At 29.7% G+C, this 16,529-nt stretch overlaps 1 protein-coding gene across 1 annotated transcript; it reads left to right on the forward strand.

Moving 5' to 3' along the window:
- The first annotated feature begins 10,521 nt into the window (after positions 1–10,521).
- Positions 10,522–14,636, forward strand: LOC133288045 (protein PIN-LIKES 3-like). Its single transcript, XM_061485742.1, has 11 exons — positions 10,522–10,669; positions 10,871–11,041; positions 11,137–11,216; positions 11,341–11,465; positions 12,066–12,187; positions 12,346–12,576; positions 13,462–13,554; positions 13,667–13,767; positions 13,856–13,908; positions 14,005–14,190; positions 14,280–14,636. Exons 2-11 carry the CDS (start codon positions 10,907–10,909, stop codon positions 14,402–14,404), a joined length of 1,251 nt encoding a protein of 416 aa, XP_061341726.1. The 5' UTR covers positions 10,522–10,669; positions 10,871–10,906; the 3' UTR covers positions 14,405–14,636.
- Positions 14,637–16,529: the final 1,893 nt, after the last annotated feature.

Genomic DNA, 16,529 nt, shown 5'->3' on the forward strand with positions numbered 1-16,529 from the left:
GTGATGTACTAGTGTTCCACGTGCATTAAATTGATCGGATGTCTCGGATGTCTTCATTGTCTTGCAGACAGATTCTATTTGTACCATGTTTCCGACATCGTGTGTATGTTTCAACAGCTGTAGTGGGTTTCTACGTACATTGTGTTATTTTTCAATGGATGATTGCACAAATGAATTTTCTTCGTTTTTCAGTATTGTCCTTTGCTTCGTGGCTAGCTATTTTCTGGTGCGTAATTTACATTTTATAATAGCCTTTATTGTAATTTAGTCTTTTATGGAGATTTTTTTTTAATAATCACGTGTATCCTCAACGAAAAATAATATTATTCGGAATGAGTTTATATTAAATTTTAAATCCTTCCTAAAAATAATATTAAAAAAAATCGAATACACATACTCTCGTTCACTTACTTAGCTCTTATTCTTTTACGAAGCTTTATGACTAATTACTTGGCATAAGTGTGTAACTCCTTGTTTCGTGCAACCAGAGTTCAAAACTGCAGTCTAATATTTAATTCTATTTTTTGGGGGTCAAACTCTAAAAAAATTTCTTTCACACACGTATAGCTTATCTGTATGTATTTTAAACTTAATTTTTAATTACCGAATTAGATAAGTCACAAAGTGATGAATCGATTAAAATATTTAAAATAATAATAATTAATTTTGTTAAAAAGCGGATGATGAGATTCGAAAATGTTAACACTTAATTAGTGATAAGCTTTAATATCATATAATAGAACTAATTTAACCGAAGGTGTTGATCATAACCAACGAACTCGAATATACATGTACTTCCTCTGAAAATGGGAAGGACAATAATTCTAGTTGCTTGGAGATTCCCGGAGGTGAATATTTGTGTACGTACAAATGCTATTATGACACTATTAAAGTTTTGCGCTTTCGGGATTTTTATTCGAGAAATGTGTTTTTCAAAATATTCCATCGATTTAATTTTTTGAACAAATATAGTAAGGGATTAATGTAAGAAAACGTGTACCAAGTGATTACGCGCTTAGTCGCGCTCCATCCCTCTCCAGCACACTCAAAAAATTAATTTTATTTTTTCTATATGATGTGGGATCTATTTAAAATATGTTTATGCAGGAAGGAAAAATAATTCTCTGGCAACAGAATAAAATGTTCTCCCTTATAAAATACATCAAGGATTTCAAAAAATACATCAAGAATTATACTATTATCAATAAAAAATAAAGAATTAAATTAATTAAAAGTAAAAACAAAAAAATGTAAAATGATTGCAGGTGTCAAACTTTTTTTAACATAAATATAGAGTTATACCATTTTGGGTACAAAATGTTCCTCCCGGTCCACCTTGTATCCGTGTGGACCGTCTCTGATTGTAATTACGTGTAGGAAGCTTTGACACTGTTCAATAATAAGTTCTCGTTTAAAAAAAGAAAAAGTTCATGCTTCTGTGGTTTGCTTCAGAATCATTTATGTCCTTGTGATTTTTTTCTATTACATATACCCATGTGGTTTGCAAAAGAGTATATTTTTTATTATATATGCCCCTGTAATTTTTTATTTTTTACAAAGCACAGGGGCATATGTGATAAAAATAAACCACAAGGGCATAAGTGATTCTGAAGCAAACCACAAGGGCATTGATGAATTTTTTCCTTAAAAAAAATGAAAAACTATTAATTGTTTCTAAATTTGTACGATATCAATATCTAGCGTTATGACTATTTTTAAATATTTACTTAATATTATTATTATATATGTATTTGATAATTTTTCAAATATAATCCCCAAGAATGGGTAGTGTGGGTACTGGGTACCACTATCATACTAAACAAATCCTCAAATATTTACTATAAAACTAACGATTAATAATATTTAATTAATTTGGATACCAGTATCCATTAGATTAACATAACTATTCTGGTGTTTCATGCTTTTACTTTCTAAGCATCATCTGTTTGTCTAATATAAGCTAAATAAATCTTGACTAATATATGTTTAAAAAATATAAATTTAATTTTCAAACGCGATTGATGGAAAATAATTTATATTATTATCTAATAATGTATTATTATATTATTTAATTTACTCGACAACTTATGAGATCTTAAATTTATTAAATAATGTAAAAATATTTTATAAAAAAAATTCCATGAAATTTATTTACATTAATTGTACATTTAAATCAAATTTAAAAAATAATTGTCATCTCTCACGAACAAAGTGTTAAGAACCATTACAACACAAAATCTTAAGATGTTGGGTGATGGTCTTTATAATGATTTATATTATTCTCTAATACAAACAACTAAACTTTTAAAGAATTATATAATATTTTCTTTTCCTTTCACATACAGATGAGCATGAGCATGAGCATATATGTATGTTAAAATTTAAATTTTTTGAAAGTATTATTTATTTTCAATCTATTTCAATATTCTCTTAATGAATTTTTAATGTTAGCTTTTTTTTTATATAATAAGATCATGAGGAAGATTATATTTTTTGTTTACAACTTTTTACAATTATAATCTTAATCGTTGATTTTCGTCACTTAACGATTATTATTTTCTCAAATTAAATTTATTAATTAATTATTAATTCACAAATAATAATAACTATTTTTTAACAAAAATCAACCATTAAAATTATTATTATAATTATAAAAAATTAATTATAAATATAACCTTATTCTAAGATCATTTTGAAAAATATTAATTTGTGTTGAATATAACTACCAACGAATCAGTAAAATGATAACATTAGGGACTTTTGACCGTATTGTCACGTTCCCAAAAATAAAATATCAGAACGTTACGACTTGCGAGGCTGAAATTATTTTTCAAACTGTCACGAGGTCCACGATGTCAAATGTACTGTTAGTTGCAGTACGTATGATTTGTCATGTAGCATATTTCTTGAGGCACCAAATTTCCTGCCAATTTGTATAGTTGCAATAGCCAATGTGCCATGCCACAAACAATCAAAATGCATCTTTTCATATTTAAAAAAAGGATTATAGTTTGTTATGTTACATAACATAACTTTATTTTTCTATACACACAGTGGGGGAGCCGAATTCAAATTTGAGTCTGAGCCAAAAAAATTTATGTGTATTTATTTTTCTTAACTTTAGTTAGTTCATATCATAATATATTTAAATTGGAAAAGAATCTGTTTATAAAAATTTTTTGCAATTTTTTGCAAATTATACTATCTACTCTCAGAAGTACATAGTGTACTTCTGGGAGTACATAGTGTATTTTATAAAAGTTTATAAACAAAAAGTTTGTAAATATAACTTCGCTATTTAATAGGGGTGTTCGCGATCTGGATTGGATCAATTTTTGAAGCAAAAATTATCCGATCCAATCCCTTCGGTTTGATCATGTAATCATCCATTCAGTTTGGATTTTTTTTTTAAATCCGATCTGATCCGATCCAATTTTTTCGGTTTGGATTGGATCGATTTTTGATTTTTTGAAAATCTTAAAATTTATTTCATGATTATTGTGCAAATAACATCTATTGTATATATTGACTTTGTAATTATTATTTTTTAAATAAAAAAGCATCAGTAAACGATAATATAATTGTTTTTTTTTGGACAATGAGATATGAAGCTCTACATAGATAAAATTTTGTTAATGAGATGTGACTAGATTTTTTTCTTGGATTTAGCTGATGGGTTAATGGGTCTTGGGTTAGAAATTTTTGGACTATAATTGGGGAAAGACCCAAGTAGGTAGAGGAAAATTAATATATTGGATCGGTTTGGATTGGATCGGTTTTCATCTACCAATCCGAAAACCGATTCAATCCAATTAAAATCTACGGTATTTTTTGGTTTTCGATTTTTCGGTTTTCGGTTATTCGGTTATCGGTTTTTCGGTTCGGTTACTGCGGTTTGAATCGGTTTGGATCAGTTGATGAACACCCTACTGTTTAAATTATATTAAATATAGAGCACCTGAGCACGCAGTACCAAGAAGAATTATAATTTTACTAAATATTTTTTTTATACAAGTGGAAATTGAACATATAACCCAATACAACTTACTCAAATCTCTTACCAAAAATATTAAGTTTTAGATAGGATCAAAATACAAATTGTAGCCCAGGCCAAATTATAATTAATTATATAAGGGAAAAATATTTCTGCAGTTAATGCAGATAAATTATCTGCATTTATTCTCAAAATGACGTCGTTTTGGTATTGAAATCTTAAAAAATTATAAATATAAAAACTATTATAACCCTGAAATAAATTAAAATTACAAAAATACCATGATTTCCGTCCCAAAACGACGTCGTATTGGGCTTACTGCAGGTAAGTTATCTGCAGTAACTGCAGAAAACGAGAACCCGTTATATAATTACATATAATAAGTATACTTTGTTAAAATTTAGCCCGGATCAAGGCCATACCCAAGATATACCTGGCTCCGCCACTGTATACACATATTAAAAAAGTAGGATTCACATATTTTGCCTAAATGTCATAAAATAGTACTTTTTATCATATTGTCATAAGTTTAAATTCGTTATCAGTCATAACGAATTTGGTTAGGTCACGTGACATGTTCTCATTAGCGTATCAAGTTTGCTATCGGTTATAACAAATTTAGTTCAGTCAGCTTTTTTGTTTCAGAATGTGCACCTGCCATGAAATCATAGATGACGAAGTTCGTTACAACTGATAGAACATGATACATTAATACAAACATGTCACATTTCCTAAGCAAGTTCCCTATGAATAGTAACGAACTTGAACACGTGACAGTCTAATAAAAATTATTATTTGCGTGATATTTAAATATTTTCTTGAAAAAAACGTGACATTTAGGTGACTGTTTAAATTTTTTTTCCCACCATTACATTTCGATAATTTCCTTTTTGGAAAATAGTGGCAACACGGTAAAAGTCCCAATATTATTGAGGAACAAAGTGACCAAGAGGTCAAGTTAAGTGAATAAATGAAGGAAAAAGTGTGTGTCATTTTAAAATATGTAAAATTGTGTCATTTTAAGAGAGAGAAAGAGATAGATAAATGAGAAGAGAGAGTTGACAAAAAAAAATAAAGGTGTGGGTCCCCTCTCTTTATGTGAGTGAAAGGATATAAGTTGTGTAATTTAAAAGGATAAATATTTTTCCCATAAATGAAAGGACAATAATTGTACATCCTTTTTATTAATTGATGTGACCATTGATTAAAATAATTACCATTTAAAATGATTTTAAAAAATTTAAAAAATTATTAAATATTTTTAATTTTTAAAAACAGTTATATTTAATCAAATTATATATTTGCTTCATTAATATTATTTTCATTTTACTTAGTAAAAATATTGAAAAATAAGACTAAAATTAAAAAAAAAATCTTTTCTTGAGAAATTTCAATTGAACCTTATAATGCATATGAGCTATTGCAAATCTCACAATACTTTGTCACCTGTGAATTTCGCGTGTATATTTTGTTTTTTATAAATATTAACAAATTTTGATAGGATTCACCAATGTAATACTTTAAAAAAAAAAAATCTTAAAAAGTAAGAAATGGTCGATGTTCATTGATGAAGAGAGACGATTGCAAGTTTTGTAGGTTTGTTTGGTTATTGGCACTTTGTACATGAATGGCACCAATTACGACTCATAATGACATAAACCAATGTTTTGTTGGTGAACACTGAACAGAGCTCAGGGACTGGGAAGTGGGAAACATCACATGTGCCTAAGTTCCCGAGACCCGAGCTGCCAAAATTAGTTGGGTACGCCATTTATTTTTGAAAATGAAAAGAATGACAGTGAAGTTTGTGGCTTTTGAATTTCGTTTTACACCTACAAACTATGATGATTATTAATTATATTTTTTCGCCGAAAAATGAAATTCTCATGTTTTTCTGGCGTTTGACAGTATTTTTCTCTAAAAATAAAAAATAATGAATTATCACATTATCCTTCAAAATATTCCTTTATTCAAATTTAAAAGCATTTTGAAATTTAGATATATAGAGAAAGACGGCAACAAATCTAATTAACTACAAATAACATGTTAGAGAGATACAAAAGATATAAAAATAATTAATTAAGTTTCACATAATGTATTAAGATTTTGGATTGAAGTAAAGCTTGGATCTGATCCTCTAATGTGAAAATTCACATGACAATGCAATGTGGGAAATCATAACCATACAAAGGTGGATCAATGGTAAAAAAAAAGGAAAGAGAAAAAATGATAAAATAGGTAGTTACGAAATCATAACCGTTGATTTACTTTTGTATGATTGTGATCTTCCTAGATGACCGTATCATGTTTTTTTGGCATGTTAGAGGCTTTTTCACCTTAGTAGTGTCATTTTCATAAGGTTTTACCGGAATAATTTCTTGGTCAAACATATTACCTATATAATGCATAAGGACGCGGTAATGTGAGAATCACTTTAGGACGTGACACTTTAGCAATCGCGTCCTTTGCATTTGTTCCTGACCACTGGAACGTGATACCCTGACAATCACGTCCTATTCCCAAGACCTAAAACGTGATACCCTGGCAATCACGTCCTATTCCCAAGACGCGGTACCCTCTCAGCCACATGTCAGTGGGTCCCATCCCAAAAAGAATTCAACGGGAAGCGGTAGTGTATAAGCCGCGTTCCAGGTTACAAGTCAAGTCGGAGTCAAGCAGATATATATTTCACCTAAAATTTAGACATATTGATATATTCACGGTAAAAGAGTTCAAAAAATCCAATAAAAACAACAAGTCATTTTCGTACAAAATGGTTTTTATAGTTGCTAGCAATTTATTCTTTACTGGTTAGAAGACTAACTCTTAAACCAGAGAATAATTAATTTAGAAATTTACTAACAATAAAATTATAATTTTAAGGTGTTGGATGAAGGTCTTTATAATGATTTATATTATTCACTTACACACTCACTCATACAAAAGCCCTTTGGGCTTGAAGTATGAATTTTGCATAGATTCTATTTTTTTTTTGTTTACCTTAATATAAATCATTAAAAAAATTGGATTAAATTGTTTCTTTCACATATTGGAAATCGGGAAAGCAGACCAAACACGAAACATGGGTATATATTGGATTTATTAGATTTTATGTACTCTTTTACAATGAATATATCAATATGCCTAAATTTTAGGTGAAACATATATATCTGTTTGGCTTTGACTTGACTTGTAACCTGGAACGTGGCTTATACACTACCGCTTCTTGTTGAATTCTTTTTGGGATGGGACCCACTGACATGTGGCTGAGAGTGTCCCGCGTCTTGGGAATAGGACGTGATTGCCATGGTATCACGTTCCAGTGGTCTAGGGAATAGGACGTGATTGCCAAGGTATCACGTTCCAATGACAAGAACAAATGCAAAGGACGTGGTTGCTAAAGTGTCACGTCATAAAGTGATTCCCACAGTACCGCGTCGTTATGCATTATATAGATAATATGTTTGACCAAAAAATTATTCCGGTGAAACTTTATGAAAACGACAGTACTAAGGTCAAAAAGCCCATGTTAGATGATCCATTTCCGTGAAGCTTATCACAAAACTCCTATGTTAGTGTGAAAAATAACGTAATTGACTTTTATCATTTTACATTTACCCATCCTTTTATATATGGTTATTTTCATTTAAGCATGATATTTTTCTATTTTTACTAAAAGAGTAGATACTCTTGTAGTATAAAATATATGCTCTAGTCGATGTGATTCTTAAATTTAAAAAATTTATAAATAAAACGAAACTATGGTTTAACATTTATAATTCCCTCAAATCCTTCCATTAAATTCATTTCCTTTGATTTATTTAATTTTCTTTTCTTCCATATATCTAAATACATAACATCATATGATCATCTTAATTACTGACAATTAATAAATAACTGAAATTTTTTACATATCATATTAAAAATATATTAAGGATTGATTCCCTCATCATATAAAAAAACAAGTGACGATTTTTTCAATGTTTAAGTTGTAAAAACTTATTAAAAATAATAAATATTTTAATAGATCAAGATTCTTCATTTATTTTATTTTTTCCAATTCATTTTAGAAAACCCTAAACAAGATTTTTTACTTAAGATATATTCTCTTTGACTTTTTCCTTTTTTTTTTTTTTTTGTCATTTCCAAACATTCGGGACTAATCACTTTGGCAACAAGTGGCTCCATTGATACATAAGCGTTGCATATATTTACTCAGTAAGCGACCGTGGAGTTGTCTTATTGGTTCCCTGTCATATCGTGGTTCCGTAGCATTATTGCTCATATGTTCTTTCTCATCATTAACCAGACAAGGTTCACCTGTGCTGTTACATCGTTCAGTCCCCTCATCGCTTGTGAACCACGTTTCTAGTAGGCCATGTGAACCACGTTTCTCTTGTCCAAGTGACATTATTGCGGTTTGAATTATGAAAAAATCATTACTTTCGTAGAAGATAAATTTTTTTATATTCAGAAATTATAATTTTTAGGAATATAGTGAAAAGATTATTTTCTCAAAAATATTAATAAAAAATTATTTGATAAGTTAAAATATTGCCAAAATTTTATTTAAAAAAAATATAAAATTATCCCAACACCTAAAATTTCAAAAATATCATTCATTTGACGATATTTTTGGATGACATTTTGAAAAACAAAAATTGTATACAAAATAAAATCTCGAAAAAAAATCAGATTTCTGAATTTTTTTTAAAAATTTTATATTAAATATGAATAAATATAATTACTCTTATCACTTTTTTAAAAATCTCAAAAAATTTGCAGTATCAAATACCCCTTTTAAGGCCTCATATGGGAATAATTGTTATTTTGCTCAGATTCCTGATTAGTGCGAATTTATTTTCGCTTAGCCAAAATAAATAATTAAAATCATGAAATAAAAAAAAATGGAATGAGCATCCAAATTTTCAAACGTAATGTGAAGTCAAATATGTTTCATAGATTTTAGTATATCGCTACGGCTGAAAATTTTCCACAATCGTGGGAAGGATAATCATTTGGGTAACCTATAAGAACAGGGAATGAATCAATTAAAAATAAACTAACGGTGAAAATTTTCTTTATATTGAAAAAAAGTACAGCAATAACTCTTATAAATAATTATTTTTTGTTGGTTAACTCTTTTTAGATAATTTTTTATCATATTGAAAAAAAAAGTACAGAAAATAATTTATAGAAAGAATATTGGAAAAAGTGTTTGTTCTTTGAAATGATACAACTTGTGTCATTTCACTCTCACAAAGAGTTGGAATTCATATTTTTAATTTTTTTTTGTCCACACTCCATATTCTTTTATTTATCTATTTCTCTCGTTTAAAATTATATAATTTTATATTTATCCAAGAATGTAAAGTCTGAACCATTATTTTATTATTTAACCGTATCATGTCAGTCTCGTCTGATTCACAGACTTATCATACGAGTTTTGACTAATCTAATCATTGCTACCTGCTCCGTTCTTCACCTCTGGTTTCTCTTTGACAATTAAAAGCAACAAACATGGTAACGTACGTAATAAGTCAGTCATGTTAATTGTCAGCCTTTGTTTTGCAAAAGTAAAAATAAAAATAAAAATTCAAAGGACCAAAACATCATCAATGAAAGTAAGAATGGAAATACAAGGTGCAGCTGAGTTGACATCCTGACTATAGTTCAAGGGTCGAATTCTGTGGCAAGTTATGACTTTGATTTTTGGGTTCACTTTTTATCATGTCACATGACAAGGTTATTTTTCTGCACACACAAATCAAGTGTGAGTCTCATGCTTAAAAAAAAAAGTTAAACCAAAATCAGGATACGGCGCCGTATCCTCAAGATACGTTGCCGGATCCTTATTGCAGGAATAAACAGTGTCATTCCTGCAACATGATTCTTATATTTCCCTTGATTTTTATAAGAAACATTTTGAAACCAATGATAAAAATTATTACGCTCCAAGCCACCAACGTGGCTTAGTCTCATCCTACATTACAGGGGGACAGTGACCAAAATGCCACGCTTTGGCAAAAAAATTACTAGAATGCGTGAACAGTAAAATTTTTCAAACTGCCACGCGGCATAATTCGCTACACAGTGTAGCGAAATATGCCACGTCAGAACCAAAAAGTGCCATGTGTCAGAATGTTGAAATTCGCTACATAGGGTAGCAAATTTCAACAATTTTGACACATGACAATTTTTGGTTCTGACGTGGCATATTTCGCTACATTGTGTAGCGAATTATTTGCTTGCATAATTCGCTACATATGCCGCGTGACAGTTTGAAAAATTTTATTATTCGCGTGGCATTTTGGTAATTTTTTTCCAAAACGTGGCAAAATGATCACTATTCCCGTTACAGGAACACCCAGGTTTACTTTAAAAAAAAAAAAAGGGTGACAAGCCATTTTTACCTAACAAGCTTATTATGGTTAATCATCAACCTAACAAGCTTATTATTGCTATTTGCTATAAGTGACAATAATAATGAATAACATATTGGTCCCCTTCAATCAATGGTAGAAAACGCATGTGTCTATGTCATCTCGCTTCCATTATTGCCACTTCACATTTTTTTTTCCTCGTCTTCTTCATATGAACACGGATAGTGGGAAGTAGCTTGTTCATATTTATGGCCAATATATGTTTATATGTTTTGGTCGAAGATCATCACTGGTACTCAGACTTGTCTTATCCGTTCGTATAGTTTTTCTTTTTATGATTATTTTGTTTGTGCATTCATTTCATGAATGTTGGAGTGAAGCAGAACGAAACCATATATTATATATATTTAATCTATGGTTTTGAACATTGCATGTACTTTAGGTTTGTTTGAGATATATTTAGTTTACAAAAATCTCTTCTTTGTGTTTGTAGGATTAATTAGCATATATTTTCCGAAGATTTGTGATAATGGGGCTTCTGGATCTTTTCTGGGTTGCCTCTTTCCCAGTTATCAAAGTATTACTAATCACTGCAGTTGGCTTGTTACTTGCACTTGATAACATAAGTTTATTGGGAAAAGATGCAAGGATACAAGTGAATCATGTAAGTCCAGGAGTGCTTAATAAAGTTTATTTTCCTCTTTTTTCTTACTTCTATTTATTAATTTCTTACTGACCACAGTGTTTCATCTGTGTCAGCTTGTACATTATGTGTTTAATCCTGCACTGGTGGGTGGCAATTTGGCCGAAACGATTACTTTTGAGAATGTTGTTTTGTTGTGAGTATTGGTTTGATTAAGATTTTTGGTCATACATCCAAGAGCATCCCATATTACTTTTAATTTGAGGATTTGTTTTCTTCCTTTAAATTTTTGCTTATTACATTTCTGGTTGTCAATTTAGGTGGTTCATGCCAGTCAATATCCTTGGAACATTTATGATAGGCTCAGCCTTAGGATGGATCCTTATCAAACTCACAAAGCCTCCAAGACACTTAGAAGGTCTAATATTGGGTGTCTGTTCTGCAGGTAGATCACTTGAAAAAATAATTGGATGCAGGAAGCCAAGCATGTAGTCTGTGTTATGCTTTCTCCTAAATTCTGTTTATACTTAATACCAAAGACTATATAACCTATAGCTCAGTTAGCAACTGAGTGTTCAAGGGTTTGCTTTTATCAAGGTTCGTTAAAGCAAATTTTTGAAATTTTTTGAGGTCAAAAGGAAATCACCTTCCCTTCAGAGGAGGATTAGACTCACCCTTTCTCTGGTGTCAGTGGTCAAATTCACCCTCTATTTCAATGTAGAGCTAGCCTTATTGGCTATACTCCAAGAACAAGGTGGCCGAAGGAGATTGTGTGAGGATATCTTCGGGTTATCTACCCAAAAAAGAAAAGAAAAAAAGACTGTATACATTGTATTTACTAATTTTGCAAACAAAGCAACTGTGCAATAATTTGGAAGTTACACAAAAACTACCAAAAGATCTTACTTCTTGCACATGTCCTGTCCTGCAGCCTGAATTATGCTTGAAATATATCATCTTTCATCCGAGCTTCAAGCTGTAGCATCGGTTCTTGGCTGATGCATCTTTTGCTTGAGCTTATCTTTTAGATTATTGATATGAACAGGAAATTTAGGAAACTTGCCTCTAATCATTATCCCGGCTATATGTAAAGACAAAGGTAGTCCTTTTGGAGATCCTGATATCTGCAATCAATATGGATTGGCTTATGCTTCACTTTCTATGGCAGTATGTAACTTCATTAGCTCCTCTCATATTAATTCTGAAGTTACAATTATAGATATTAATGTGCAGTTATCCAACCAAAAACTGAAAGAAAATCATTAATTTGGTCCTAATTGTTTCTTTTTTGTTTTCTGAACTGATATTCATTGGGGAAATTGTAGATTGGAGCTATTTATATATGGACTTATGTTTACAACATAATGCGGATTTCCTCAAGTAAAGTCCACAAAGAAGGTAATAAAAGTAGTGACTCCATCAAATTGGAGGGTTCAGGGGAGATATCAGAATCACTCCCAGAGAAAGGCTCAGAACCCCTAAATCAAGCAAAAGACAACGTGGATGATGCATACACCCTACTGCTTTCTTCGAATGAATCTGAGGAGAAAGTGAAGGTTGCTACAAACTTCCCTTTCAAAAGATATTTTATACTTATCAAAGGGAGATTATAATTTTGGAACAGTTTTTTTTACGCATATTCTATATTTAGAAAATTGAACAAGAAAGAACCAACTTATGCTTATTTCAGAAATTTCATTTTAACTATAAAATATTAGCATGCTAGGTTCCTGTATCACACAGACTATACAGTAAAGGGAGAAAGTCAAATTCTTGCTTCTAACTTTCCTTTTTCTTCAACCAGCATAATATATAGGTATACATTATACAATGAGTTCAAATTGAACATAAACAGCAGCTTTTGGAGCATAATAACAATACAATTGTAGATGAACTCCTAGTCCTGAATGAGTTGTCTAAAATTGCAGAATATTTGCATTGGTTATCTTGAATTTATTTGCAAAGAATCATTTCAACCCAAAAACTTAAGCTTGTAAGTGAAGATTCATCAATTACTTTTATATTATATCTTTCTAACACACCTCCTCGTGCAAGAGCATTTTGGACTTGAAGCATGGATATTGCATAAGTCCATTTTTTTTGTTCTGCCTTATGCTTACTTAATTGTACTAGAAAGTGAGATAGTAAGGATCGAACTCATAATAATGGAGGTTCTGATAGCATGTAAAAAAATAATTCAAGCTCAAAAACTTAGAAGCGAAGGTCATCAATAATTTTTATATTATATCTCTTTCACAGTTTTTGTTGAGCTCATGATTCTAAAATTCATCTGAGCTTCTTTCATATTCAAGAATATTACCTATAAATTATACAGGCAGCACTCAGAGCAGTAAAGCTCCATATGAGAGTTATACAATCTTATAGTCTTGGTTCTTTTCATTTGTTGTAATTCCAAAATGTTTTGGCGGGTTTCATTGCAGGTAACAATGTCAGATAAAATTAAGCACCATTTGGGAATGATTTTTGGCAACTCCAATTTCAGAGCCATATTTTCGCCATCAACTCTTGGAGCGGTATGATACAGTGTTCATTTCCTTGGAAATCTAGAGACCTTATTTCCCTGTGTGCGAGACCATATTCATCTATGAATCCCCCAAGTGAAAGATAATTTTTATTTTTATGCAGATTGTTGGCTTTGTTATTGGTGTAGTTCCCCAGGTACGTAATTTCATGATTGGAAACAATGCTCCACTTCATGTGATTGACGACTCTGTTAACATGCTGGGGTATGTATGCATCTCAAAACTTCAAGATTTTGAAAGTACATGCAGTGAAAAGAAGTTTTATTTCCTTACATTGTCTTATTACATGCAGTGAGGCAGCCATTCCAACTATAACCCTTATAATGGGTGCAAACCTCTTAAGAGGTAATGTAGTTTCTTATAAAGTCATGCTTAATTTTTTATTTTATTTTTCTCTTTGATGGTTTATAAGTTAATTTCTTTAATGGATGAATGGACCAGGCTTGAAGGGAGCAAGTACTCCAGTTTGGACAATTATAGGAATTATAGGAGTTCGATATATTTTGCTACCAATTTTTGGTGTTCTAATTATTAAAGGGGCAACACACTTGGGTTTGGTGCAATTAGATCCCTTATATCAGTTTATGCTTCTTCTTCAATATGCACTTCCACCAGCTATGAATATAGGTACTAATTAATTAGTTAGTCTTAGTAGATAATGAAGTGGATATATATAACTTATTCCAACTTTACTTCACTCTAAATTTCTTTCTCAGGAACCATAACCCAATTGTTCGGAGTTGGGGAAAGTGAATGTTCTGTTATCATGCTATGGACATATGCTTTGGCTTCAGTTGCAGTTACTCTTTGGTCAACCTACTTCTTGTGGCTTGTGTCTTGATTTTCTTCATTCATTTCTATGATGATTATTTCTTTTTTTATTAATATTTTATTTTATTTTACCTCAAGTTCTCTCATTTCAGCCAGGGGTGGAATTACCTATAGTATATACGTATGTAATGTAACTTAAACAAGCTTCCTCAGATAGATCAAAATCTGTAACTTTTTAAACTGTTTTACAGAATATTTGTTAAGTGTGTATGTATCAGACCATGTTTCATTTTATCATTGGATACGCTATTTTCGTAATGTGTTGACTTAGGGATTGTTTGCTGTGATGTATAAGGCCTGATAGCATAAGTTTATATTATACGTTATGATATTTTTAGTTGTTTGATATGATCATCGTATAGTATAAGCTCATACAACATGATCTCTTTATATATCAAAATGATGTATAACTTATTTAGACTTAGGAGAGTAGCATTAAGCCTGATAAGGGGTTATGTATTACCTAATACAATTCTCAAGAATTAATACATTATTTTATTAGTGGATTCGCTTTTTCTGCAGATAAGTTATCTGATCTGCAGTAAGTCCAAAACGATCTCGTTTTGGGGCGGAAATCATGGTGTTTTTGTAATTTTAATTTATTTCAAGGTTATAATAGTCTTTATATTTACAATTTTTTAAGATTTCAATACCAAAACGACGTCATTTTGAAAATAAATGCAGATAACTTATTTGCAGCAAAAATATTTTTTTCTATTTTAATATTAGTATATTAAAATAAAAAATAATTTTTCAATATATAATTTTTTAAAATATTGGAGATTTTTATTTTTATAAAAATTAATATAATTTTTGGACACATTGATCAACATATTTCTATAGAAAATAATATCATCTGATATATTTGGAAGAATTATGTAAATTCATTATTAAAATGTATTTTTGACAAAAATATTTATTTTTAACCTATCTAGTATTATACAGTGTATTACTAAACATTGGATGATATTATCTTATACAATATCATGCCAAATGCTAGATAGTATTAAAATTTAATCAGGTCTTATGCAATTATGTCTTATATTATCATGTTTTATACTATACTATAGGTCCTATACTATCGTTAATACATCATAATTCTTTTTTGGTTCTGATTTTAAATAATACAATAAAAAGTACAACTATGTTTGTATATGAAAAGACCAACAATAATTGCTTTTAAAATTTATTATTTATATTTTTAAAAATTTATATTAATTGTATCCTATTATTGATTCAAATTCCTTTCTGTTCAAAGTCCCATGTAATTATTGACATACAAAAAACTATTTTTGTTGTCCATCGAATTTATTTTAAAAACTTAAAAAAAGATTTGATGAATTTTTCAATAATTTTTTTTTGAGTTTTCACCATAAACAATTTTAAAGGACATGATTTTTATTTTAAATAAAATGATTATGTTGTAGTATTTATTTATTGATTTTTTATATTTTTTCTAACAAAATTAGAAAGAGAAAAAATTTAAAAAATTAATAAATATGCACAAAACACTGTAATTTAACTTAAAATGACATAAAATTATCAAAATAACAAATATTTTTCTCATTCTTAAGATAAAAACAAAATAAAAATGATGTACTATTTTTGTAATTGTTCATAAAACATATTAGTTGAAAATAAAAATAAAAAATAACTTAACACACTGAGCTTATACAATAAAACTATCACTATAGCACCACTAGGGTTAGCCTAGTGGTGTCGGGTGTGTGTATTAGGAGTGTGTGTAGTGTATGGTGTTATGTTCAATTCCTTGTAACCTCCAAAAAAAATAAAACTATCACTATTACAAACTTTAAATAAAAATAAAAATAAAAAGGGGTGGTTATCCTTTCTTTCAGTTTAGATTTATCACTCTTACTACCAGTTTGATTGTTGTTGGATCGATTTAAAATCAACGGTTAAAAAAAAAGAAAAAACTAATATTGATTTCAAGTTGATCCAACGGTAACCAAATAAGTAGTAAACCTAAAATAGTAGTAAGTATAATCTTACCAATAAAAAATAGGATTTTATACTTTTCATGATGTAACATGAGAAGAGAAATTTTTCAACGTATCATTCGATTTTCATACTAACATAAGTTCAATAGTTGATTTTTTCTAACATATATGTTT

The sequence above is a fragment of the Gastrolobium bilobum genome, unplaced genomic scaffold (genome assembly GCF_033153095.1).
Source record: "Gastrolobium bilobum isolate Gb01-03AN ecotype WA unplaced genomic scaffold, APGP_CSIRO_Gbil_v1 utg3205, whole genome shotgun sequence".
Taxonomy (NCBI): Eukaryota; Viridiplantae; Streptophyta; class Magnoliopsida; order Fabales; family Fabaceae; genus Gastrolobium; species Gastrolobium bilobum.